At 46.1% G+C, this 26,937-nt stretch overlaps 1 protein-coding gene across 1 annotated transcript in view; it reads right to left on the bottom strand.

Moving 5' to 3' along the window:
* The window catches only part of LOC8029013 (hydroxyacid oxidase 1), an 83,350-nt gene extending 56,647 nt beyond the window's left edge, over positions 1 to 26,703 (bottom strand). Inside the window, exon 1 of the mRNA XM_040221881.1 lies at positions 26,528 to 26,703. Within this exon, the coding sequence (XP_040077815.1) occupies positions 26,528 to 26,652 (125 nt within the window). The 5' untranslated portion in view covers positions 26,653 to 26,703. The remainder of the gene's footprint in view (positions 1 to 26,527) is intronic.
* Positions 26,704 to 26,937: the final 234 nt, after the last annotated feature.

Here is a 26,937-nt window from a genome sequence, read left to right as displayed (position 1 = left end):
CATCTCTAGCCATCATAGTAATATGGCGGACAGCGCTGTGGCGGCAGGCTGCCATAAAAATAGCCGTAGGTCTAGTACGCAGTACCGCGGGTGATATTTCGTGCTTGATTGAATTGTTCGGCGAAGCAGATTCTTGAAACCCCGCGTGAACGGTAGCCTAATCTTTGAGGACCAGGCGAAAGTTTTACGAAAGCGCAGCACCGGGGGAAAGCAGTGCAACTCGCATCGAAAGCAGACGCCGTACCGGGAATAGGCCCTTCGGCGGTTCGGCATTGTTGACAGGTGGTGGTTTGATTTCGTTGATGGTGAAGTCTTGTGCTCCCGAACGCTTGGATACGAATAAAGAGACGCCGTGAATGTGCTCGCGATCATTTAGGGAATTCTCACGAGTGAGTATATTCACCGGGTTCTCTCCAGAAACATGTGTGCCGATGTACCCGTGAGCGATTTATATATATATATATTTTTTTTTATTAATAAGATGTGTTTAAACGAAGTGAATTAATGTCTTTTCGCGATCATACTGGCCAAAGCCAGAGGCCCAGAGAGTCCTCTGCTCAACCGAGAGAGCGAAGACAAGACGTCGTCAGTGTCGTGCGGAATCAGCTTTGTGTCAGCTGGTGTCGTGTGCAACCATTTGGCCAATCGCAATTGCGCATTGTAAAACGCGGGAACTTTCGAGCAGTGTATCAGCTGGTTTCGTATGCAACCAGCTGTCATCGTACAGCCGTCATGTTGTGCAGCCCGTTGCTCAAATCGCCCCGATCGCGAAAAGACAAGAACTTGCCATCGGTAAGTATTCAGTGTTTTGTGGCTATCCTGGCGCGCAGGCATACGTTCTGTAAAAAATATTTATTATTTCCCAAGATTTCCACGAAGTCGCCCCGGGACCCTTCAGCTGTGGGTGGAAAACGTCGGCAGGTTGAACTGGGAGCCTTCCGAGTCGAGCGTGGTCTTCTCTGACCACTGTGAAGAAAAATACTTCCATAGGACGGGAAAAATAGTGCGCCTAAGGGAAGGTGCAATACCTACTATCTTCAACCTGCCTACAGAGCTCGTCAAGGTAATATAGTACCCCTGCTTCTAAAAATATAATCTTTATATCCCAAAACGTTAATGTCAAGTACTTACAGAAAACAAAATATTATAAACTTTATTATTAAAATTTAGTTAATCATTTTATTGTTATTCACAATTTGGGGGGGGGGGGGGGGTGTATGCCAAGGGGGAGCACTCCAAGGGTTCTTTCGATACCATCGCATGCGTATTGCACAGAGGCTTATAAGTTCCACTATGGTGGGATCTTGCAACCCAATACTTTACTAGGGGGAATACATTCCACTCTGCTCATTTGCATTAAACAGAACGCCTACAGCGCCGAATCCAGCCCTGACGGTATGGAGGTCCGCGTCCCTCCACGCGCAAGTGCACGTGGATGTTCGCAGCGGCCGCGGCGGTGTCGTCTCCGATTCCACCTAAAGCCCCTTCATGTTTCAAAAGTAGCGCAAGGTGCGTCGATGCACGAGGCACGTGGAACGTGCGACCCTTGCGAAGATCATGGCGCCCCAGCGCAGCAAAGTATTTAGAGCACCAATGAGCTAGAGTTAAGACGCCACGTTATTCTTAGAAATGGCGCGGGGCACGTGTCTCGCGCATTGCCACAACAATGAATTTGGTATGTAGAACATCAATATCATCGATAGCCGAGACTTCCCCGACGATAGATGGCTCTCGCCAAGCCCAGAAAACCTGTCCGCGCCGAGGCTATTGTATTTGAGAGGAGGGGAATGTATTCCCCCTAGTAAAGTATTTGTTGCAACCAAATGGTGGATCGACGTCATGTGAAACAAGCCTCTCCTATTCCTTTGCTCATGATGTCAAGCCCGTGAAATTCCAGGCATGCCAAAGCCACCTTCACAAACATGTAGCACGTGCTGCACGCATGGTGCACCAGTTAAATGCCATGTTGGCAATCGTCTATTAGCCCCGTGTGCGACCAAAAGCGTCGCTGTGGTCGGCCTTCCACGATTGGCCGAACGCTGACTATGACGTAGGAAAGGGGATTTATCATCGACGTAAATAAGAGGAATGAAAGAACTTTTATTTTGTCGGTGTTGGCAGTGTTGCTTTAAGAGCTCAGTGATTTCAAGCTTCCACCATGCTATTTACAAACACCATCAAACTTGTTGTTTGCAAGGTAATGACGTCACAAGGGGGAACCATAGGAGGGCGCCACCAAAACATCTCGCCGCTAATAGCTTTGCCATTTTGTAAATAAATTTCTCCTTCAACTTGCGGTGATATAATTTTGTCTGCCATGCTGGTGGTTTAACTCCCTCGAGAGTTGCCTTCGCTGTGTCCTTTTCACACAGTTGAAGTGGTATGTCGAAGCAAGCAATAAATGGACAGGTACCACCAGCAGTCATGTCTCGTTAATATGGAACCCGTTGATATGGACACCTCGCAATCTGGACAAAATTTTCAGCGATCGGTCTGTCGCCAGGCAATTCTGCCTTTGTATGGCAGCGAGACATTTGTATTTCTCAGAAAAAATTATCCGAACAAACAGGAGTAGAGTGTGCTGATTTTCTAAACTGTTTTGTTGTAAGTTAGGGTCTTTGCATCCCCGCTTCAGCTATGGTCTCAAATGAGGTAGTTATGCAAATTAATAACAATACAATAATAAATAAGTAGAATTCATTATCCTAGTAAAATATTCAGTGGCGTATCAAGTATGGGTGAATGTATTACTTAATTGTCCAGCTATTGTGTGTACTCGCTGAGCCCATCGCTTAAGCTAGAGGGCTCTCCCTCGGTTTTTGTTAGTTCCACACCATATAGGGGGAATTTTTATCCCAGTCTAAAATCAAGTGATATATTCGAGTTTTGTTCAAGGATAATGACATGCCATTATCCTTGGTATAGTTCAACTGTCCAGTTAGTAAGTGTGGTCTCTTAATATCGACCTCCAAGAGGAGCTTGGTTGGTTGTTAAGCGTCAAAATTACAGGACCGGTTATATATCGAAATTGGTGGTAGCTGCTTTCCTGTAAGACGACAAAGGGACAAATACATTATGTTTCTTGCATCTTGCTATCCCTAACGTGTGATTTTTCTACAAATATTTCAAATTGCAATATCTGCTTTCTTCACCAGAATAGAACACCAAGTGTGCATGCCATCTCAAAGTTGCTGTAATCACAAAACCTATCCATTCGTGTTTTCTCAGCAAACTCAAGCCAAGGAGCGGCCGAGGAGAACTGCAAGTGCGACCGGAAATGACGAAGGTGCTTGCACTAGTGGTACGACATGCGACACCCTCCTCGTACAACCATCGACGTCGACATCGGAGCACTTGTGCAAAATCCACACAGCTTAAGGCAGATGATGGAGGACATCGTTTGTCATATGGCGGTTGTACAAAAAAAAATAATAAACAACTCGAAGGAAGTTATAAGGTGGTTGAAGAAAAGTCTCCCAGGTGGAAGAAATCCTCCACAGGACCTCCACTGGCAGCAGCTCATCATCTCTCTCCGAACGCTGAAAAACAGCAAGGGGAAGGTGACGAGAGAACAGCACCCTCCGGAGCTAAGGTGTTTCGCTCTTAGGCTGCAGTTCTATTCAACCGAGGCACACGAATATGTGAGAAACACTTTCCAGCTGGCACTTCCCCACTTGTCTTGAATCCGGTCATGGTACAGCTCGATTGATGCCGAGCCTGGGTTCACCACTGAAGCGTTCCAATCCCTGCAGCTCACTGCTAGAGAAAATCAAAGAAAGGCAACAAAGGTATCTGTGCCCTTCTCATGGATGAGATGAGCATCCGAAAGCACATGCAGTGGGATGGGAAAAAGATAAGAAGATTTGTAGACGTCGGAATTGCAGGGTATAACAATGGCAACTGTGACGGCGGTGCAGAGGACAGCAGCGACACCCGTAAGGATGTTGGCCCTCAAGCCACTGATGCTCTTGTGCTGATGGCTGTGGCTCTGAACGACTTCTGGAAGATACCCTGCGGATACTTCTGGGTCCATGGAATGAGTAGAGCAGAGAAGGCCAACTTAGTAAACATTTGCCTAATGATGCTTCATGATATCAGTGTCATTGTTGACTGCTGTACATGTCACGGGCCCCGCTTCAACTGGAGTATGTTCAGAACACTCGCGGCTGAGTTGGAAGATCCGGAAGAAATGAAGCCCTGGTTCCCACATCCTACCACTAGCGACCAGAGAGTCTTCATTCTAATGGACATCTGCCAAAATCAAGCTGCTGCGTAATGCACTAGCATCCCTACAAGTGATCAAGGATCCCGATTGGACGCTCCATCAGGTACTTTTTCACAAAATGCGCCGCAAGACAAGGACAGGATAAGTAACACAACTCTGTCCTTGTCTTGCGGCGCATTTTGTGAAAAAGTAGTCATGTACCAACTGGCCCATCTGTCACTATTGATCCATCAGGTAGTTGTAGAGAGAGCAGCTGAACAAACTTCAAGAGGAACAAGGTCTGAGTGCAGGCAACAAGCTACGACCAGCCCATATGGAGTGGGACCGTCGAAAGATGAAGGTGAATCTTGCAGCACAAGTGATCAATTCAAGCGTTGCTGATACCTTAGAATTCTTTTAACATTGATCTCAGGGACCGAATCTTCACCGACAGTGAGGCAACAGTGAAGTTCATCAGGAACTTTGACACGCTGTTTGACGTGATGAATTCAAGAAATCTTTTGGCCAAGAGCTTTAAAGCGTCCTTGGAGATGAGTTGACAGCACCTATGGATGCCCCCATTTGAAGAAGCAGCCAGGTACATCCTCGGCTTGAAAGACGTTCGAGGTCAGCTGCTCTATCTCACCAGAAGGGAGACTGCCTTCGTGGGATTTCTTGTGGCCATGAAAACCTTCGAAGGCCTCTGCGAGACACTGCAGGTGAGCAGGTACCTCTCATGAGGTACCTGGTTACCTGCAAGTGCAACCAGGATCACCGTGAACTTTGTTTTGGTGCCACCGGGAGCAAGGGAGGCTTGAACAACAATCCCACGGCTCTGCAGTTTAAGGCCACTTACAAGAGGCTCTTTGTGCGCCATGAGTTGCAACAAGTGAAGGGCAACTCCACTGTGCAGGATAAGACCAGCATATTGCATGTGAGCACGAAGGCAACCCACCGTGGTGACACTAACCATGAAGGAACACTGGAGGACTATGCAGTAGCTCGTCGCTTTGGCTTGGTGATCTTACCCAGGGAAGAAGATCACGACGATGTTAACATCCCGAACGCTACGACGTTGTCCTTGTATGCGGAAAATGTCGCCGAGTACATCGCGGGCTAGGTTGTCCGCATGTTGCGAAAAAAGGTAGCGTGCCCAAACTGCCTGGCAGCCCTGCAAGAGCAACGGGGAACTGGTGACCAGCTCCTGAGAAGGAAAAATCGTGGCGAACTGCTCGTCCCCTCGTCTAGTGTGCAGACCATCTGTAAAAGTTTAGAGAAGTGTGTAAGGAAACTGGAACCCGGCAACAACGTCTCCAAGGGGCTGATTCAGCAACCACGACTGGAAGCTGCCATTGTATGTAGGGATGTGAGGTTCTTCACAACGTTGCTGAAGAGACGACCCAGGTCTTCAGAGGCCTTGATGACCACATGTACGAGATCCGACCAGACAACAACCATGTCGTTCGACTGACCAAGCTCACGGCCTCATGCTACTTGAAGACCAGCCTACACCGCCAAGCGAGGCAATGAACAGAACAGAGTGTGGGTCCAAAGATCAGGTCAAAGAAGTTGCGCACTGTGATTTTACTGGGCCAGCGAAAATTCTGGTCGAGATTTTATTTACATTATTCTGTTCGAATTATACGCGATAAGTGATCGCATTGTATAGATTTTAATTTATTGGCTTAGCTGTTTGTATTGTTCATTAAAACAAATTAAACAATTTATATACAGCTATACTTTGAGCTGGTGCTTGTTCCTGTCCTGACCCCCCGCCCTATAAGCGACTGATAAAACAATTCCACATTCACAGAAAAAGACTCCTGCACCTGATTGAACTTTAAGGCTAGCCTTCCGGACTCCAAGGCAAACCCCCTTGTTTTTAATGTGATTCAGTGGCTCGGCCGCACAAGTGGTAACACTGCCAGAACCAGAAATTCGCACCCTGCTATTTTCCGTCGAAACAACTCACATCTCAAATCCCATCAAAGCTTTTGTTCTGTTTGTTTGCTTTTTTGACGGTCCGTGGGGGCTACAATTGTAAAGGAAAAAGAACACTGCTCATGACTAACAGTAACTCGCGACAATTTCCCAAAGGATCGCGAGCACATCCACGGCGTCTTTTGCTCCGTATCCAAGAGTTCGGGAGCAGAAAACTTCACCATCACCAAAATCCCACCACCACCTGTCAAAACATAATCGCACCGCGGAGGTGCTCATTTGCGGCACGGCGTTTAATGTTTATTCAACTCTGGAGAACTGGCATGCAGCACAGAACCACTCCCATGTTGATGAGGAGAGGCGTCGATACAATGTGAATGACACATCCTCGCATTTGCGGTGGTGCCTTGCATTGCACCCTTCACACTGCAATGCCGCCACATTATCATACACCCAGTGGGAACAGCGGGGGCAGGTGGGCCGCGGGCCGGGATTGGGGGGCACGTCCCCGGCGATGAGAAGGAGCCATGTGAGATACGGCTGACGATGGATGGAGCCAGCAGGTACTAGGCCTAGCTCCTGGCAACCGCAACAATTCTCCGCGGACAGCGAGGCTGGACGCGCTTGGCGAGCCTGCTGTTTTCCACAGGCATGCCAGCAGACGTTCACGGCCTATTGATGACGGGGGGGGGGGGGGGGGGGGCAGTTTTTGCCGAAGGCGTGCTAGTGCTGTAAAACATAAGAAGAGCCGGAGTTTCGCTAAAGCGTGTGCGCGCCCCGCCATCGCCCAAATCCGCTTTTGATGCGAGCCGTGCTGCGTTTCCCCGGTGCTGCGATTTCATGAAACTTGTGCTGGGTCCTCAAAGATGCGGCTACCGTTCACGCCGGCTTTCAACAATATGTTTCGTCGAACAATTTCAACCAAGCATGAAATATCACCCACGGCCATTTTTATGGCAGCCTGCCACTACAACTTCCCCAACGCTGTCTGCCGTGGATGGATGACAGTGGATGCACCAGAGCCGTGTATACAAAGAGTTTGGTCAATGGGAGGCGCGGGCAGAGCCAAGGCGTGCGTCAGACTCAGAAAGAGGGCTTGGCATGCTCTCTTGACGAACCAGAAGCCGAAAAGAATCCCCTAGCGGTGGTAGCGAGAAACAGTTCTGATCAAAGGTTCGTAAATGGTTTTAATAAGCGCGTAAGTGTGAAGTGTAGTAACTCTTCGTGGTTGGAAATAGGGTGCACGCCTTGTTTTGATCATGATCATGCATAAAGATGTTAGAAACGAATTCGCCGCTCAACTCTGTTTTGCTCGGGCAGAGTGTGACCGCTCGGACGGTAGTTTCCCGGCCCTCGACGCTCGGTGTACGGATTATGTCGATCGATCCACTAGTCTCACTCTTCCACCATCATTTTGGATGAGCGTGATTGAAACATCACGTGTACCATATTTTCAGTCACCGAGAGTCACTCCGATGCAGTTATCAGGTTTGTTTCTCGCGACCATCGCCAGGGTATTATTTCCGGCTTTTGGTTGGTCACATTCGAATTTCTGAAGACGCCCTGGAACACGCCCAGCCCGCTTTCGGCCAATGGCCGAAAGCGGGCTGGGCGTGTTCCATTTGTCCATCCCCATTTGTGTTCCATTTTTTTCAATCCCCATTTGTCTCCTATGCTTCCCAACGAATGGCCAAACTCTCTACATATACGGCTCTAGGATGCACCAGCCGTACCCCACAGTGAATAAGCATGCAGTGGTCCCACTCAAGGCGACTTCCGGTAAACGGGCGTTAGGCAGCGCCTTCCACCACATATCGCGAACTAAAAACTTTTTTTGTTTCTGATTTCTTGTTACAAAACGCCATGTAAAAGTAATCGTCATAAAGCAAATTCATTACACCAGTAATACTAATTTTTAGAAACATAAGGCACCCGATTATTTTAGGGAAGGAATAAAAGAATGCTTGACCTAAAACCGTTACACGGTTACCCAGGGTTGCGACCAATGGGAGGAGTCGAGGCGCCGGGCTAAGGGATGCTGTGGAGATTGCGGAGTACACATGCGTTTTTGGCGTTCAAAATCGAAGCACTCGAAGGTGATAATAAAGCACCTGCTGAGAAGCTGGTAAGTTGTCTATTCTAAGTTTTTTTTTTTTTGTTTTTTGTTGCAAATAGCATAGTGTTATAATATATTATACTTCGCTTCTCTGAAAGTCGTCGCTTCCGTGTGAAATATCGCCCAGGAACTCGCCGTTACACAGACTAATGTGCATTAAATTAAAACAATGTAGCGGTGAATTATAAACGTGTGTATATTAAGTTTTATGAGATGCTGATTTCCCTCCTTGCATCGATGAAGCTAGTGCCGAATCGTCTTTCTATTCGGAATCATGAACAACCAAGTAACCTCGGCTTTCCGCGTGTAGAGAGAGGCTCGAAACTGATGCAGCCCAAACGAAACTGAAGAAATCGTTGAGCGTACTCCCGCGTTGCATGTTTCGATTTAGAATTTACTGATCGCGTTGATTTTAATGGGCTCTCAAGTGGTGCTCTTGAAATAACGGCCCGAAACTAGTGCAAACATATGTGATCGTTCTGGTAGGGACAAACCCTGGTTCAGTTCGTGTAAAAGAAAAAAGATATTCCTCGGTGAACTGCTGCGTTGACAACGGCACTACGTCTCCTTGTCAATCGGTGTTCGGGAAGTATTAAGTGTTCACATCAGCTAAAAACACACACACACACACACATACGGATGTTGTTGCTCAAACTCTCTCGCATGTTCTGCTCATGGTATCAGTCCGCAAAAAACTAGAGATAAATTTATCATTTAGGAAACCTTGCACGACTCTTGATCAGCAAAAGAGCTCCGAGCACTCAAGAAAGCCTGTGCTTCTTCTAAGCAACAGAACGTATGACACGAACAGTCAGATGCTTTCAATTCCGTAGAATTTCTGAATTGCTGGAGATAATGCTGTGTGCATGCAATTTTGAGTTCGTATTTACTTTTGCAGTACATATATGATTTGATGTGCTCTATTTTTCATGCCTCTTGGTGTCCTTGTGACCTGTCAAAATGTGTTGCACTAAGCTGTGTGTTCGATCATCGCGTTTCGCACGTGCCCTAAAAACTGCCATCCACAATATTTCTGTTAAAAAAGTTTGTCGGCTTTGTTTTATATTTGTAAATTGACCGGCATTCGTGCAAACTTTGTTGTATTGCTGTATGATATACTATGTTTCTGACCCTTTTCGATTGAATTATACCATGCAGAGTTCGCTTTTGTTTTCCGATGCCGAGTGTCAACCGGCGATCAACGTGGTTCTGCATTTCTACCTGTCAGCAACATAGCAGCAACATCGCGATGACAGTGTTGTGCGTTCTGAACAGAAGACTGGAATGATCATCGATGTGACCGTGTGTTCGCGTATGAGTGGTGGTCGTAAACTGTGAGCATTGATGCCGCTGGTCGGGCCGTGATCGGAGGGGACGGAGTGTCGCAGGCTAACACCTCGGTGCAATCGATCGACCTGCGGATAGTCATGTTAGAACGCTGGTCTGAACCGTAGCTCCTATAGACCGTACAGTGGTCAGTCTGACTGTCGTCTGCGATGGCCTGTTGTCTCCACCCCGAGAGCGATTGCGCTCTCGGGAAAGGACTGAATAGTATAGAAATATGACGGAACATACGTATATTTACAGTTTGGAATTTTAGCATTTCAGGAGAATGGCAGGTGAAATCGACAAACAAAAACGATCCTTCATTTTGGTGTTTAAATATACTACAGTTTCTGGAGCAACTGCCCTCCAAGTGGCGCACTGGGATGAACGCTAGAAGTTTTCGAGCTCACTGCGTTGCTACGTACACTTAACACCTGCCGCAAGTCGCGGCTTTGACTGCAATCAAGTTGTTCGAAAAGCAATTTCTCTGCCAGTGAAGCATCGCTTCCAGCTGAGTGAATACCTTTCTACAGAGCTAAATTCAAGACGACGATTGCAGCCGCACACGAACAACGCAAATAGAAAAACACATACTACAATATAAAAACTGGCTCCGACGTGCCGTACGGGGAAGCAAATACATGGCTTGGAATCGCAGTGGAGCGGCTTGTTTTGTTGACTTTCAAATAACTACGGCATCAGCGTTTACTTTTTACTAAGAGATTCATCCCCTGAGCCGTTCAAAATACTCTTCGAGGTATGACATTATTGAAAAAATCAACATGCTGGGAATATTACCTATTGCTCACGTGCATGATCATCAAGAAAATCCGTACCTTGAAAGCGACGAGTAGAAAAGACGGAATCGCAGAGCTCGTAAGCGGTAATCTGGTTAGTGTGCTGCTGCATTGATGTCTGTATGTATCCGCTGAAGAGCTTCATGATGTTCCCGAGCCGCGGTTTGCCCACCCCTGAGGTAGCACGTTCAACCCGAAAGCTTAAAGGCTGCACACTAATGGGATTGTTTCCAAAAAAACTCGAAAACCTGCACTTGCAAATAGCACCGTAAGAAGAGTGTTGTGAATCAAAGTAGACCCTGTACGCATGGGTGAAACTGAGGTACTGGCGGCGCTTTTCAAGTGATATCTGTTCCGTGTCAACATACAAACTAAGAACAGGCGATATACGAAATGCGTCCGTCACAAGATGTAGACCAAGGAGGTGAACCGGATCTAACATTCTCAAAGGAGTTGCCGAGCCGAACCATACACAACTGAGCCATAGTCCAGACGGGAGCGGACCAGAAAGTTGTACTAGCGTAACAGGCATCGTCTGTCTGAACCCCAGAACATATGTAAAAGTAGTTTAAGGATATTGAATGACCGCGAGCACTCCTGTTTTAGGTGTTTCAAATGAGGAACAGGTGAGCTTTCTATGAAAAAGTATGTCCAAGAATTTGTACTCTTGCTTTACGGATATATCAATAGTATTCAAATATGGGAGGGGGGGGGGGGGGGGGGGGGGTCCAACACCAGTTCTCGTCGAATAGAAAGAGGGACGCGGACGGTTCTTTTCTAGAGAAAACTCAAAACCATGATCGTCGGCTCATTCCCTCATTTTGTTTATTGCGAGATGTAGTTGCCGTTCAGAGGAAGAGAGATTACAAGAACACATTACATCTCTACATCGTCCACATATAGCGAGTGAAGTATTGATGGAGGTATTACCTTAGCTTTTGACTGCAAAAAGAATAACGCTTAGTACTTCCCCCCTCCCCCCCCCCCCCCCCGGCCCTCCCCCCCGGCCCTCCCCCCCTCGGGGACACCATTATCTCGGACAAAAATATTAGACCGGGTGCCACCCAAACAAATATAGAAAGTGCACGCTCAGTTGAACAATTGTGAAGACAACGCAATACGCCGCCACGAATCTTGAGGTTTAAAGGTCCCGAAGGATTCTCTACCGCCATGTTGTGCAATAGGCCCCCTGTAAGTAAAAAAAAAACAAAAAAAAAAACAAGACAGAAGCAATGATGGCGATGTACGAAAGCTGACACAATTGACGATTCCAAGCAAACCATGTGGCCTAAAGTGGAACGATAAGCTAAGAAGCCACACTGATTGTTGTCACAAACATTTCAAGCTTGCAAAAAGTACACTAGACGATTGATGAGTCGTTCATAAGTTTTCCCTGCAGCTAGCTTACCAGTGGAATCGGGTGATAGCTCGTTCGAAAACAAGGGCCTTTGTCATGTTAACGTAGCAGCTTGGGCGAGTTGGTTGCTCATTTTTACACACACTGCAGCACACTATAGCAAACAACACTCACTCCTTACACACGAAAAATAAAGCAAAATTCAAACAAACACTTTTGTTTGAATTTTGCTTTATTTTTCGTGTGTAAGGAGTGAGTGTTATTTGCTATAGTGCGCTGTAGTGTGTGTAAAAATGAGCCTTTGTCATGTTTCAAAAGAGGGATGATATGAGCGCGTCTCCAACAGTGAGGCAACGATGAAGTTTCCAGAAAATGTTTAAAAAGCCCAACACGCTATGAAGACATTCCTGTGTCAAGTGTTTTAATATTTCGTAATAGAGGCTGCTTGCTTCGTCTCAAGAATGAACTTGCTGCGTCTAAGGCTCCGCTCGCTCGGTTTGCACCTACGCAAGAGCCTCCTTCACCCTGGAGTGGCCTCCGTCCCTGGATTCCACTGTAACACCTGGGCCTCCATCTACCGCATCATGCAGATATCGAGGAAAGAAATGTCCCTAGAGGTCCACCTTCTGGGGAGGGTCCTTCCCAGCCGCATGACGAACTTGTTTGGCCTTGGCTTCCGCTCGCATCCTTCGTACCTGTTCATCGTCGACGCCGCTTCTCGCCTCCTTGAAGCTTCATGGAAGGAAGTGATTGCTGGAGTGACTGCCTCCTGCCGTAAGCTGAACGAGACGAAGTTTGAACCGAGTCCTGTTGTGCATCACTGCTATCTCGTCCGACACCATGGAATTGCTCTCCAAAGGCCCCAAGTTCGCCCCAGACATTCCTACTAAGAAGGTTGATCACCTCGCCTCAGTACATCAAGTCGCCGCCGCCATCCCAGAACCACAGAGGCAAGATTTTCTCGGCTCCGCCATCCGCGCCGTGTGCTTCCACCCACCTCCCAAGCCAGGCAAGATCTCTCTACTCGCCACTGTTGAAGAGCTTCGTCAAGAACACCTAAAGCTGTTAGAATCCGATAAGACGGATATGTTTTTGGTGTGTTATAGGAGAGAGATTTTGGAGATATGGTGAACACCGCCCTTTCAAAGAATTTTCTCAAACTGAAATCGCGACCGTCTGGGACCCTCAGGTCAAGAGCTAAACAATTCTGCTCGTCTTTGAACCTGTCGGGGTGATTTCAGATAAGATCGACCAAAGGATGGCTAGTCGACATTTTCAAATCAACTGATGTTTTTATATGTTATTGTCTAGTGTCTGGTATGAACGAATCCAAACTTAGTTTTGACTAGAAAAAATACTTGGGGACAGGAAAAATCGTAAGGCATGAGGTGGTGGACAGTTGCAATAACGCGCACTGATGGAGGGGGCAAGTTTGAAAGTGAATAATTAAAACAATAAAATTAGGAGAATTTTAAAACTTTTTACAAACAAACTATGGGTACAACTTGCTTGTAATATAAAGTAATAATATTTATTAAAAATTTATTTATTTTTCTAAAAATTGACAAACATGCCTGCTCGAACGACAAATGGCAAACTTTGGAGGTCTGTATCTCATGAAATAATTTAATCATTATGATATAATTTGCAGATATTATTCTACTAATATATAGCTCATATTTAAAAAATAACTAAGGTATCTGTGTGATACAATAGTTCGGATATATTTAGTCAAACATGGAAAAAAAATCAAACAAAGAAAAATTCCGATGCGAATAAAAAAAAAACACCACCCTCGATTTTTTTTAAATTTAGGTAACCTGTTATACTCTATTTCGGCATTCATTTCCATTAAAAAAATGTTGCATCATTTTATTGAGAAAGAAGATACAACTCCCCAAAGTAGGGTCCTTTTTCAAAGCCTACACTTTGCAGTGTTTTATACAAGAACTGACTCTGAGTTCCAGTTTCATGAAACCAACACACATCTTTTATATATATTTATTCAGATGAGGCCAATGATAACTAAAGAAATCGTTCACACACTTAAATTAAGGAGAAACTACTGTGTACAAAGAGGTATCATATTACGGACTAGTGATCCGAGAAAAGATCATGCAGCCATCGGCCACTAGGAACTTTGTTTACTTTATTCTCCTGCGACACTATATGCTATTCCCTCTTCCGCTCTACCTTCATCTCTCTCTCTCTCTCTCTCTCATATATATCCCTGATATATATCCAGAACAAAAACATGTTCAAGCATTCCCTTTCTGCGTGGTAGTGTTCTGTGGCTAGCAAAAATCATTTCCTCGCTAAGCTCACGATTATGGCAAAATAGTTGCCGGAAACCGCAGACGACACTGGTCGCTAGTTCTGGCAAAACGGCCGATACAATCTTTTTTTCGCATTTCCCCGCTCGCTGTCAAGGACAAGGGGGTTCGCTTCAACCAGCAAAACATGGCCGCCGACGCCTGTTTACTGAGCAGTCATGCCTGTCGCCATCTCACTCGCTGGCGTCACGGGCGATAATATCAGGCACAAAGGGGCGCACCAACCGGCAGCATTATCCCCAAATACTCGAGCCTCGCGTAAATACATAGAGTGTAAACGCTGTCGCCATGTTATCGTAGTAAGACCGCCCCCCCCCCCTCCCCCAACGGGGGACTGCAGTACGCGACGGCGTACTAACACAACGGCGACGATATCGACATCGCGGGCTCCGAATTTTCCCATAGTTCTACTCCACGGGCATTTCTCGAAACGCTTGATATTGTGTACGCCCGCCTGGAAGGATTTCAGGCGCGTAGTTAAGATGAGGCGGTTCTCCGCGGCAAAAGAAAGCAATTTCACGAAAGCTTAAAAGCGGCGGCGACGCGTGTGCGGTGAACGCTTGTAGTTTTGGTGTAGACAGGGTGTGTGTGTTCTCGTTGTTGACACCAGCCGGCGATAAGGCACTGCAGGCGGTAGCTCAGTACAGCAAGGGCTAATCCGAGTGACCATCAACGTAACCCCACCGCCAACCCCTCGCGAACCGGTCGCCGACATGGCTCAGGCTGTGTCATGAACCACGTGGTAGAAGCTCGGGTGCTTTCATATCAGCGCGTGGAGGGACGACAGTGCGATTCCGGAAAGTCTTTTTCGAAGGCCGCTGACCACACTTTTTTGTCTGGAGGCTTTCCCTCTTTCTTCCTTTGACGTGGATCAAGCTTTGCCGACAGCCTCAGTTGTGACCTCTCTTTTCAAATGTACGTTTGCAGTGAGTGAGCTCCTCAGCCTCGGACTTGTCACTTGTGCACCCAGTAGTTCTTTCACTTGGCAATTATATGCCATCAGTTGGGGTTTAATTTCTATTATTTATGTATACATTATGAAGACATCCTGGAGCTCCGAACGAGTGTTTTGTGCAGATTACTTTTGCAAACACAAAAATACTATACCAAAGCAGCGGAATTTTCGAAGTGTTGGCGAGTTGGACCTAAACTCGTTGAAGCAAATTCTTCCGCCTGACTGTTCCACCAAAGTGAGTGCGACGGACTACCTGTGCTACCATTGCTTCACGCACATCACTAAGGAGATCTCGATGCGAAGCTCAGAGCAGTGCCCTGACATATTTGTGCCAGCTGAAGAAGCAATTGAAGATCTAAATCGCAGCATACCACCTACAGATGTGTCGCCGCTGAGACAACCAAGCGTCGTAAGAAGTCGGGACAGGCCTGCCTATGTCAAGAGAAAGCAGACAGAACTGGAGCAGGTTGCTGTCAAGAATATACGCTCAAGGCTACGTATTGCGTACGACAGGGACGCACCATCGGGGTCGTCCGAACCAACATGCTCCACATGCACTCAGTGGGTGGACAACTTTCGGCAGGCCTTTGAAACCGCCACCTCTCTCCGGGAACGTTGTCAACTGCTTACACTCCTGCCGTCAACACTGACGAAGAATGAGGTTCAAAAGATGATTCCACAGGCCTCAATGTACCTCATCAGTAAATCCCGAAAACTCAAGGAAAAGCATGGCGTGTGGTATGAGCCGGATCCTTACACGAGGTGCAAGGTGAGCCCTGAGAACCTGTCTGCTGCCCTAGAGTACTTCACGAAAGACGAGCTACAATGTTCGCGCCAAAGTCCCAACCAGAAGGACGTCATCTCTGTCATGCTCAACGGAGAGAAAACGTTCGTGCCAAAACGCTTCATGACACGCTCAATACGAGAGGCCTTCCGTATATACAAAGACAAGCATCCCGATTCCGGCGTTGGGCTAACGAAATTTTATTCGTTGCGCCCTAGATGGGTCCAATGTATTCCACACCAGGAAGTGTGCGTTTGTGTGCGCTGCGCCAATTATTATCTTTGTATTGCCGCTCTAGAGAACGTTACAGGCTCAACATTCAACACTGGTGAAATGAACTCGGCATTTCTGTGCGACCCAGCAACAGAACTGTGCCTTCAAGGAGACTGTGATCACTGCCCAAAAGGCCAGTTTCTTACACTCCAGGAACTTGATATCCCGGAGGATGAAGAGATTGTGCTTGCAACATGGGAGTCCGGCGACCTTGTGAAAAAAACTTTGGAACCTGAGACTTTCCTAAAAGTCATCCAAGTGACGGTTGGAACTTAAGCACTTCACAACCATATTCGGCAAACGCAAGGTAAAGCGATCTACGATGAAAAACAGTGCATGCAACGCGGGAGCATTGTCTTTCATTTTGACTTTGCTGAAAACTGGACCATCGTGCTTCCTGACGAAGTGCAAGCATATCACTGGAAAAAAAAACAAGTTTCGATATTTACATGTGTAGTGACGACAAGAAAATCTACAAACAGCTTTGCCATCATCAGTGAGGACCTCTGTCACGACGCCGCTCACGCTTGCTTGGCTCTAGAAAAAGTGAAGGAGTGGGTTGAAGACAACGTTGCGGTATACTCGTACGTGACGTACGTAAGTGACGGCGCCGCCAGTCATTTCAAGAATCGCTACCAGCTTCACCAATCTGCAAAGGACGATTGCCCACAAGCCCAGTGGTTATTTTCTGCATCTGGACATGGGAAAAATGCATGTGACGGAGTTGGCGGACTCGTGAAGCACCAGGCCACGCTGAACAACCTGAGAGAACGTTCAGTAAGCGCAATTCAGACGGCCAGGACAATGGTGAGCGTTCTATCAAAGAAACTGAAAGGCGTGCATCTTGTATATCTGGACGAAAATGAGGTTGTTCGGTATCGTGAACAAAAAAAAAGAAGAGTGGCTGACGGTGCGCGCCTTCCCTGGCATTCAGTCTTGGCACGCGTGGCGGCTCAGCAAGTCATCAACAGAAGGGACCTGTGACGTATATGTAGCACGGACAGTCGGATCTGCTTGGAAGCAACTTTAATAAATGGGTACAGCGAGGAAAACCTTAGCGTAAAGTGCCGAATTTGATTTCCCAAGGACTGCTCATTTCGAATGCAGGGACATCTTATTTATCACATTTTTCTTCACGGGGTATTTAACCTACTGTTTTTGTTGGTGGTTACTAATAATTTTTATCTGATCACTATAAAAAAAATCCCAAAATGTTATCCTCGAGCAGGATAAAATATATCGGCTTGCCACGATTCATTCATACACCGAGAGCATCGAAGCTGCTCCAGTTAGGCACTATGGCATCCGTCACCTGAAATTGTTTGTAATCGTAAATACACAGCCAACCTAAATATCTTACTATTATATCTTTGTTTTTGTGTGTGGAAGTAAAGTTATTTATTTTACTCTAGATGTAAAATATACCGGAAGGTACAACTTCACACTGCATCATCTTCTCTCAAATCATTAGTCTCTAATATGATACCACTTTGTACGCTTATGTAAAATGCTGTACATAGTTTCTCCTCCCTTTTACTGTGTGACCGATCGCTCTTTTTATCAATGACCTCATCTGAATAAATGTATATAAAAGATTTGTGCAAGTTTCATGAAACTGGAACTCAGAGTCACTTCTTGTATAGGACACTGCTAAGTGTAGGCTTTGAAAAAGGACCCTACTTTGGGGAGTTGTTTCTTCTTTCACAGTGCAATGATGCAACATGTTTTTAATAGAAATGAATGCCGAAATAGAGTATAACAGGGTACCCAAATTTAAAAAAAATCGAAGGTGGTGTTTTTTTTTTATTCGCATTGGAATTTTTCTTTGTTTGATTTTTTTCCCATGTTTGCCTAAATATATTGTAACTATTGTGTCACTCAGATACCTTATTTATTTTTTCAATAATAGCCATATATTAGTAAAATAATGTCTGCAAGTTATGTAATAATGATTAAATTATTTCATGAGATACAGATTTCCAAAGTTTGCCATTTGTCGTTCGAGCAGGCATGTTTGGCACTTTTTAGAAAACTAAATAAATTTTTAATAAATATTATTACTTTATATTACAAGCAAGTTGTACCCATAGTTTGTTTGTAAAAAGTTTTAAAATTATCCTAATTTTATTGTTTTAATTATTCACTTTCAAACTTGCCCCCTCCATCAGTGCGCGTTATTGCAACTGTCCACCTCTCCCTGCCTTACGATTTTTCTTGTCTCCAAATTTTTTTTCTGGTCAAAACTAAGTGTGGATTCGTTTATACCAGACACTAGACAATGTCATATAAAAACATCAGTTGATTTAAAAATGTCGACCAGCCACCCTTTGGTCGATCTTATCTGAAATCACCCTGTCGTCCCTAAAGACCGCCATTAGTAGTCCAGCGAAGCAGTACCTTTCAGTCTTATTCACTGCAAAAACACATAAGACTGGAGTTCCCCTCCGAAGTATTGTGTCGGAGAAGGGTTGTTGGCAGAAGCAGCTCGGGCTCTTTCTACAAAAGCATCTGTCCTGCATCCACCTCCTTCAACCCTTTAGAGTGACTAACTCAATAGAACTCATCTCTGTCATCAGTTCCCAACATTTCTTCTCCTTGCCCCACTCTATTTTTTTCACTTGACATAGAAGACATGTACAGTATTTCAATCTAGATCCTACCGCTTTGCTTGCCTCAATCTCCGACACCATCTTTGAGCACGGAGCTGTGGATTTTCAGAATTCCTCCGGTGTCTCCGTTGCTGGATTCGTGGACCTGATTCATCTATACACTCCGTGCGGGAACTATAGGGGGCGCTTTGAAAAACGCGCGCAGCGCCGCTAGCAGAGGAGCTGGCGTTCGACTGTGAGGCGCGTTCAGCAGTCTGCGGCGCCTTTTCGCATGCCAAGCTGTGGCGGCGGAAGCGCGCACGGACAGAACTTTTGCTTTTTGAGCCGATACGTTGAGGGTGACGTTGCATGAGTGCTGGGGCAGAAGCGCATTTAGCTGTTCTCCACTTCTTATATATTGAGTTTGAGTCGTCATTAGGGGTAATTTCTCTAGTTGCGGCCGAAAAAGGAGTTGGAGTAATTTTCCGAAAAACAAGACGGCCGCCACCTTAATTGCTCTGAGTGGGAAATTTATTTCGCCCGTTGCTGTAAACCTAAGACTGCTGGAACGATGATATTTGGAGGCGAGTGAGAGGTTCACTAAGTTTGTGCACGAAGAGAGCCAAGTTTCTTTAAGACAGCAGGTGTGACAGTTATGTTTCTAACGAATAAAGAAATAAAGCTGTACGGGATATCCAATATTGGACCCAAAATGTTGTGTTATAGCGGGCTGTGCAAAGTGCAGATTTGGGCACACAGGTGCTTGGACTTGACAGTAACATGACACAGCACTTATTGTACAAAAAAAAGGTGGCATAGGGAAACCAGGTGAAAATTTGGTTTGGGCGGCGTAGCTCAATGGGAACCGGTTTTGATGATGAAAAGGCTGTCAAGAGAATACCACTGGTCGGGGGAGGTGGAGACTTTAGAGGTAGGAAGGAACTAGTGGACTGTACTTCCAATTGAAACAACTTTACGAAAGGTGGTTCCAAAGCCGAGAAAACAAAGTTGTCGGCCAACACACGGTTTGGCCGCCAAGGGCTTTTGCGGTCAGCTGTTGTGTAATAACCTGTTGTGCGAGGTGCCGATTTTCGGCGCACAGGTACTTTGACATGACCGTCACTTGGAACAACACTTATTATAACAAAAAGAGTTGGCATAGCGAAACCAGGTGGAAGTTTAGTTTGGGCGGCGTAACTAAATGGGAACTGGCTTTGACCGTCAAAGGCTGTCAGATAATACCACTCATCGTGGGAGGTGCACACTTTACAGGTAGGAAGGGACCAGTGGACGGTACTTCCAGTTCGAACCACTTTGCGATAGGTGGCTCTAAAGCCGAGAAAAAAAATGTTGTCTACAGAACTCGGAGTGTCAGCGTTTCTACATCCAAAAGGAGGCTGGTCAAAGAAGAAAGCACACCACATAAACTCCCATACTCAAACGTCGATTCTCCAGTGATTCCGAGTTTCATTGTTGTTTTCTTTAGATTTATATTTGTTACTTTTTTACCTTTCGCATCTTTTTTCATGAAGTACAGATTGCGTGCCATACTTGTCCGGAAATATCATCGACACGTACGATGGGGACGAAACTTCTTTGGAGGGCATTCCTCCAACGAAATTGGCACTGCATACCTGCGAGTGTGGGTTCATCCCATCGGCGCTGACACATGTAGGCGTTACTGGTACGAAAACAAACGCAGAGCGCAAAGCGGCAGTGTAGAATATGTCAGCCGTACCGACACAGTGGCAGACATGATCGGGAGACCAAATTTCTCACGTCGTACGGCACGGCTCCATCGTTGTCGCTGTCCCACAAAACATCGGCGAGGTGAAAAACTGTGAAACTTTGTCTCCACGAGATACGACGCATAACTATTGAAGCACTTAATGACGCAGCAAAGGCAGCACTTCATGCTGTGAACCCAGCGCAACCGCACCACTCCGACTTCAATGCGTACCAACGTACGCGGCGTGGTTTCGGTTTCGTTTTCTCTGGGGTTCTCGCTGCCTACCTTCGGTACCGGCCGCGCGGCGGCGCGCCAGTCGCGTCGCACGGAGTGTATACTTCCAGTCCACCTCAGTCGAACATGAGAGAGCGATCTACCGCAAAAAAAAGGGAGTTTGCATCGGTTCATGTCTCGTCCCTCTTCTCAGCGAATTATTCCTTTTATTCGTTGACAGAGCTATAAAAGCACAACTGGACATCTCCGCGCCTGGCTGCCATGTTTTCAGATATGTAGACGATTACCTAATCATTCATCCTGCTCGGACTTCTCCAGATAGCATTACAGCTGTTTTTTCCGCTTGTTCGTCAGGCCTTACATTCACGAAGGAAGAACCATCGAATAAAGGGCTTCAGTACCTAGATTTGCGGCTTCATGTCAGTGCCAGTGGACTCTGTTGGGCCTTTCAACAAAGGTCTGCCAAACCTGTCCTACCGTTTTCTAGCGCCCATTCGAAGTCAGTAAAACACGGTATCATCAAATCGTTGTTTTCTTCATCCTTTACGAAGTCTTGCTGTCATCTTTCAGAAGACAGCTTCGAATTGCAGCACATGAGGCTCGTCGGGGCAGGGTCCCGTCGACCTTCTCCAATCTGTAATGGAAAGGATGATTCGCGGGCCTGATCGCCAGTCACCAGCCACAAAAAAAGAAAGCCCGATTCGCCGTCATTCCTTACGTACACAATTCAGCCCACCGGATAAAATCCATCGCCTCAAAGTTCGACACGAATGTTGTCTTCTCGTGCCGCATGCGTCTTAAACAACTCTGTCAACAAATGAACAACGACCGGATTCCGATAGGCTGCACTGTCAAACACGAAAAGAACTTCGTTCCATGCGAAGAGAAGAAAGTTTACTCCATCCCCTTGAGCTGCGGCCATCAATACATAGGACAGACCGGCAGATGCACCAATCACAGACTCCGCGAACATCACAACGAAGTTTCTAAGGCCTGTCCAGATTCTTATCATCCCATAGTCATACATGCACGTTCGTGTTTGCGTTGTCATCCCCTCTTTGATGACACAAAAATCCTGGGGGGGCATGACAGCAGATTCGGCAGAGAAATCATAGAATCATTCGTTATGACCACAGCAAAAAACAACGTGTCAAACCCTTCCCTCCTGCTGACGAAAACTGAGGTTGAATTTTTAAAATCCGAGATAACCCTATCACCCTGACTTGCACTTCGCGTTTCTTATCATTCCTTCTCTCCCCCTTCTCTCCCCTACTCCTACTGGGTATAGTCGGCTGCTCGCTTTTGAAAGTTTACTCGTCTGTTGCTAGTTGAAAGAGGTGGTTGTGTTGTCTCTGTTTTAATTGTTTTATTCTTTCTTTATCCATTACTTAAACCAACACGCTCTTCTCCCAAGCATAAGTATTCACATGTGTTCGCTGACGCAGAGGCAGTTGTTGTGCTTGCGGAAAGCAATGTTTACCTCTATGCTGCAATGTGCTAAGACAGGCTTTTTTGTAGGCGTATAAAGTGAGCGTTGGCGTGGCTTCACGAGACGCACACCTGGCGGAGGGAGAGAGAGGAAAGGGGAGAGCAGAGGCAATTGTTGTGCTTGCGAAAAACAACGTTTACTTCTATTGTTGCAATAAGCGAAGATGCTATTTTTACTAGGCGTATAAAGTGAGCGCTGCGTGCCCCCTCCATGACGTCACGGTAGCTAGTCCAGCGCGCTGAAAAGCGACAGGGCTAGTTCGGCTTGACCAACACCACCTCCCGATTACGTCACAACACCAGACCCTTAATCTTGTGTGCGTATGTAGACCTTTAGCGTGCTATATTGCCGAGCGCGCAGCTGACCAAGCAGACAGCGTGCTCGTGGCCTAACGGTTATCGCGCTTACCTTGCACGCAAACAGCCGAGGTTCGATTCCTGGTGTGGGTACGCATTGTTGTTGACTCTGTAATGTTATGTTCAGGTAAATTTGAGAACCGTGTTGGCTGATTCGAGGTTCGAGGTTAGAGTGTTCTACGCGACCAAAACGACGCTCCTGCAACGATAAAGAATAACCTAAACGTCGTTATCGACAGCCACAACGGTTCGGCTCTCGTCGATACCGGAGCAGACTACTCCATCTTGAAGGGGAGGCTCTCCGAATGTTTTCGGAAAGTGACGACGCCGTGGGATGGCCCACAGATACGAACCGCCGGGGTATATCTTATCACGCCAGTAGGAAGATGCACTGCTCGCGTAAAGATTCACGGCGAGACGTGTCGGGTAAAGTTCGTCGTTCTACGACGCTGTCCCGCGGATCAGAAAACTACGGCAGCCACGTCAGCTTCAGTGCGTGTACTCTCCGACCACGTAAACTTGCCACCACGCTCGAGTGTACTTGTGCCTGTCGGGATCGAAAAAGGCATCGGCGGAGAAGCTCTGCTGGAAGGTAGCGTCCAACAGCTCCCTAGAAAGAAAGATCGGCGTTGCAAGAGGCACTGTGCAACGTGACATGATATGACAATGTCACGCCATGGCGTCAGCTCACGCCAGGTAATGCGTGACGTAATGCACGGCGGGACGTCAGAGTCGTGTCCAGCGGCATGACGCAAAAGTGGAATATTTTGGTGGAGTGCCGAAAATGGCCCGCGTCGATATGAAGCGCGGTTGACTGAGCGAAACCCGCGATGTCACCAATCGCTGTAAAAAAAAAAAAAAAAAAAAAAAAAAAAAAAAAGATGCTGCGTGCTTGGTTGTTTTAGCGAGCATTTTCATCATTGTCACTGTTGCTCGGTGGTAGAGACTCTCTGCTGACTCTCGAAGCATGGCCTAGGTGCTTCGACGTAGCTGACGTCATAACAAGATGCACGCAGGCTTTAGTTTCCAGAAGGTGGCGAAAAAGCCTGACTGCTGAATTTTCGGCATCGCCTACACGCAGAAAGAAAAAGGGTGTATTCTTACACCCCTTGTCCCATATAATACACCCCAAAACTTTAGTTCGACGTACAGCGCACTGACCTTGAATCGACAGTACCAACTTTTATGAGCGACTTGATAGCCGAGTTGTACAACTTATTAAAATAGCTAATGTATACGTCTGACTGACTGCAAACGAAGTGACCGGGGTATTCCTAGTATTACGGCAAAACCTCCGGTGGGATTTTTCTCCGTAGTCTCTGATACGTACCTTATCTGATTAATATGCTATATTCCACCGTCATAAAGCCTCTCGTAAAAGTGGAGCCCATCAGTTTGACGTCAGCGCGCTGTACGTCGAACTGAAGTGTTGGGGTGTCATATATGTGACAAGGGGTGGAATGGCAACACTTGTTTTCAGAGTGCAAAGAAGCCCAACGCGGGGCATATATTGGGCGGAAGTGCTGCGGCAGCCTTCGGCTGGGACTTCTGTTCTCGCTGACTGAACGCGAGTCACGGCCGAACGCTGACTCAGCATTTGTGTTTAATCTGCGCCACGGGCTGGCCTCCAATAGGTGACGTCAAAACTTCAGTCTTTTAGCCTTACGACCTTGGAGGTGTTGGGAAGGACTGGATGTAGAAAGGTCGGTACAGATTCACAAATGCCATCGTCACTTTCGTTGAAATGCACGTATGAAAGATGTGTTTCGACCTTGTTTCCGTCAGTATTGAACAACCTGCTATCGGGTTGGCAGCCCGGTATCAGTCAAGCTAGCAATGCAATAAAACCGTCTCGGTGTAAAGAGAAAACTGGCGAGGTTTATGGGATGAACCAGCCGCCAAAACATCGGAAGGCAACCCTGTGCGCATTGAGATCAGATGCAAGCCGCGATCAATCGCACATTACGCGAGTGTGGAAACGCTGCGCCATATTAAAGATTTATCAAGTTTATAAAATGTAATATTTAGGGGTATTTACGCGCCAAACCAACGAAGGTCATCTTGCACGCCCCTGCGGAGAACGGAGGATTAATTTCGATCACCTGGGGATCTTTTTGTGTGCATGCGGGCGCCTCGAGCCGGGATTCGAGCCCGTCACCTGGAGATCCGTAGGCCGGCGCTTTGCCTCGGAGCCACCGAGGCGGCTATTAAGAATTTATATAGAACACATTGGTTATAGGAAAAAGGTCAAGTAACGAGCATCCCATTCCCGTGCATACTATAAGCCGCACTTCGTTTGAGACCGTTTTTTTTTTCCCCTTTTGTAATTTGGTGCAAAGCATCAGGACAGACACCGCCTTGGCCCACTTAATTCGAAGCACAGGCTGTACAATACTTTCTTATACGCGTCTTTGCTTACTTTATATTGTTCCTTTATCGCCTATGCCGCGAAATACGTACACTGACATATCTTAACGAGTGCATACGCTTTCATTTCGTTAAATTGCTCATAGCTATATTTCCCAGAGATAGGTGTCAAAACGTGGATATTTGTTACCGCACTATATTTGTTCACTGAAGAGGGACCGCGCGGTCCTCTTTTGAGTTTCTGTGGTCCTTCGTATATATACATACATATATATATATATATATATATATATATATATATATATATATATATATTAATTTAGTCATACTTTTAAGGTTGAAGCATTACAGAGAGTGCAGAGATTTGGGAATACGAACATAAAAGTTGTAACGCAGGCTCAACACAAGAATAATTATCTAGTGAATTAAAATCCCTGGCTTGCTATACTTCGAAGGGGGAGGGTGGATTAAATCACAAATGATTTTGGAGATGAAAAAACTGCAGAAAGAGGAAGTGCTACATGTGGGTATGCGAACTTTGCAGTTATAGTCAGGTGTGAAGATGATGATGGGGTCATTAATTAGTTGAGCATTTAGATTGGAATTATTGTAATACATTTTATGAAGTAGATAGACAAGAGATCATACCCCGGATAGATGAAATGAGAGATTACATGTCATTGACGTGACATTGTCATTTGATTGACATAGCTATCATCGTACGTTAAGTACGCCGTGCTGACCAGTTTTCAACGGCTTAATATATAATATAGAAATTTCTGCACCAGGATGCGGGACTAGGCATGGATAATCGAGTTTACTTCGTAGTAAATTTTTGTAACGTAATAATTAAAAAAAGAAAGTTGGTGTCGCGCTAGATGTTGCTGTTATTTTTTCTTTTTTAACTTTGCTCTTTAGAAGTGCTGTCCCCCCGAACACATCATTGTCCCCTTTAAAGGCAAAGGGACAACTTTCGCCTTTTTTTTCTCTCTTTTTTTTAAGTGGGAGCAGTTTTAGAATGTAATTGCCATATTAAAAACGCCTGCCTCCGAGATTTCCATGGTCTGGATCACAGGATAAAGACTGTCTTTAATCTCAGGAAGCAAACTGTCTCATTTCATAGGAAAAAGACTGATAAAAAAGAGTTCTACTCATCCAAGGCTATTATAGAAACTTATTTTTTTCTCAAGTAAGACATAATGCGAAAACGTTTCGATGCGCACACGTTTCGCGCGCCACCCTTCTCAGCACTTTCCTTAACATTTTGCTTCGTCCTTTCTCAATGAGTTTTGAGGCTTCCAGGGACGCCTTTTTTTTTCTCTTTTTTTTATACCTAAGAGTAAATTATAATATACCTCTCTCGAGTGACGAGGGCCGTCTAGGAGTTTGTCTGCGAACTACAAATGAAGGGCAGCCAAGCAAGCCTCTGCCCGTCAGAACATGTCGGCATCGTTCCGATGTATCCGGTTTCATTGTTCTTTATGCACCGTACCGCCGACGCTCAAAAAGAATCGTCGAAAAAGACAAAATACGCGCTAAGGCGACAATGTTGGTTGTGCGGAACGGTACCCCCAAAAATGGTGACAACACGAAAAAGGGCCGGGCAAAAGGTTTACGCAGGCACATAGGCTTGCTGGGAAAATTTTCATTTGTGGCGCCTGTTTGGTACCTTCCTTACTTTCTGAAGGCTTTCATGTTTTCGGCCAGCGTCACTTCTTGGTCCGCTCCGCTCCGGTAGTAGCCTGCCGCTCCTGGATTTCGACTGTACAGGGCTTTGTAGCCAAGGTTTACAATGTCGTCCATGTTCACTACCTCAACATCTTCCTGAAGGTAAGGCTTGGCGATTCCAGTGCCTTGGCATGCTGCGAGAAATTGTATTGAACAGTTTAGAAACTCATAATCAAGTGATGGAAGTGGCGGTGTTTAGGTGTTTAATGGTGCAATATAAGCACCATTAAACACCTAAAATATACAATTTAGGTGTATAATGTTGCTTATATAAAATTCAAAACTTAGTACCTACCTGGTTAAAACAAATGTTGTACTATTCCTTATTTTACTCTAAAATTAGTTACGGTATATTGATCT

The sequence above is a fragment of the Ixodes scapularis genome, unplaced genomic scaffold (assembly GCF_016920785.2).
Source record: "Ixodes scapularis isolate PalLabHiFi unplaced genomic scaffold, ASM1692078v2 PGA_scaffold2__306_contigs__length_199485367, whole genome shotgun sequence".
NCBI classification, from domain to species: domain Eukaryota; kingdom Metazoa; phylum Arthropoda; class Arachnida; order Ixodida; family Ixodidae; genus Ixodes; species Ixodes scapularis.
Note: the sequence above shows the minus strand (reverse complement) of the source record. Positions and strands in the feature narration are given on the sequence as shown.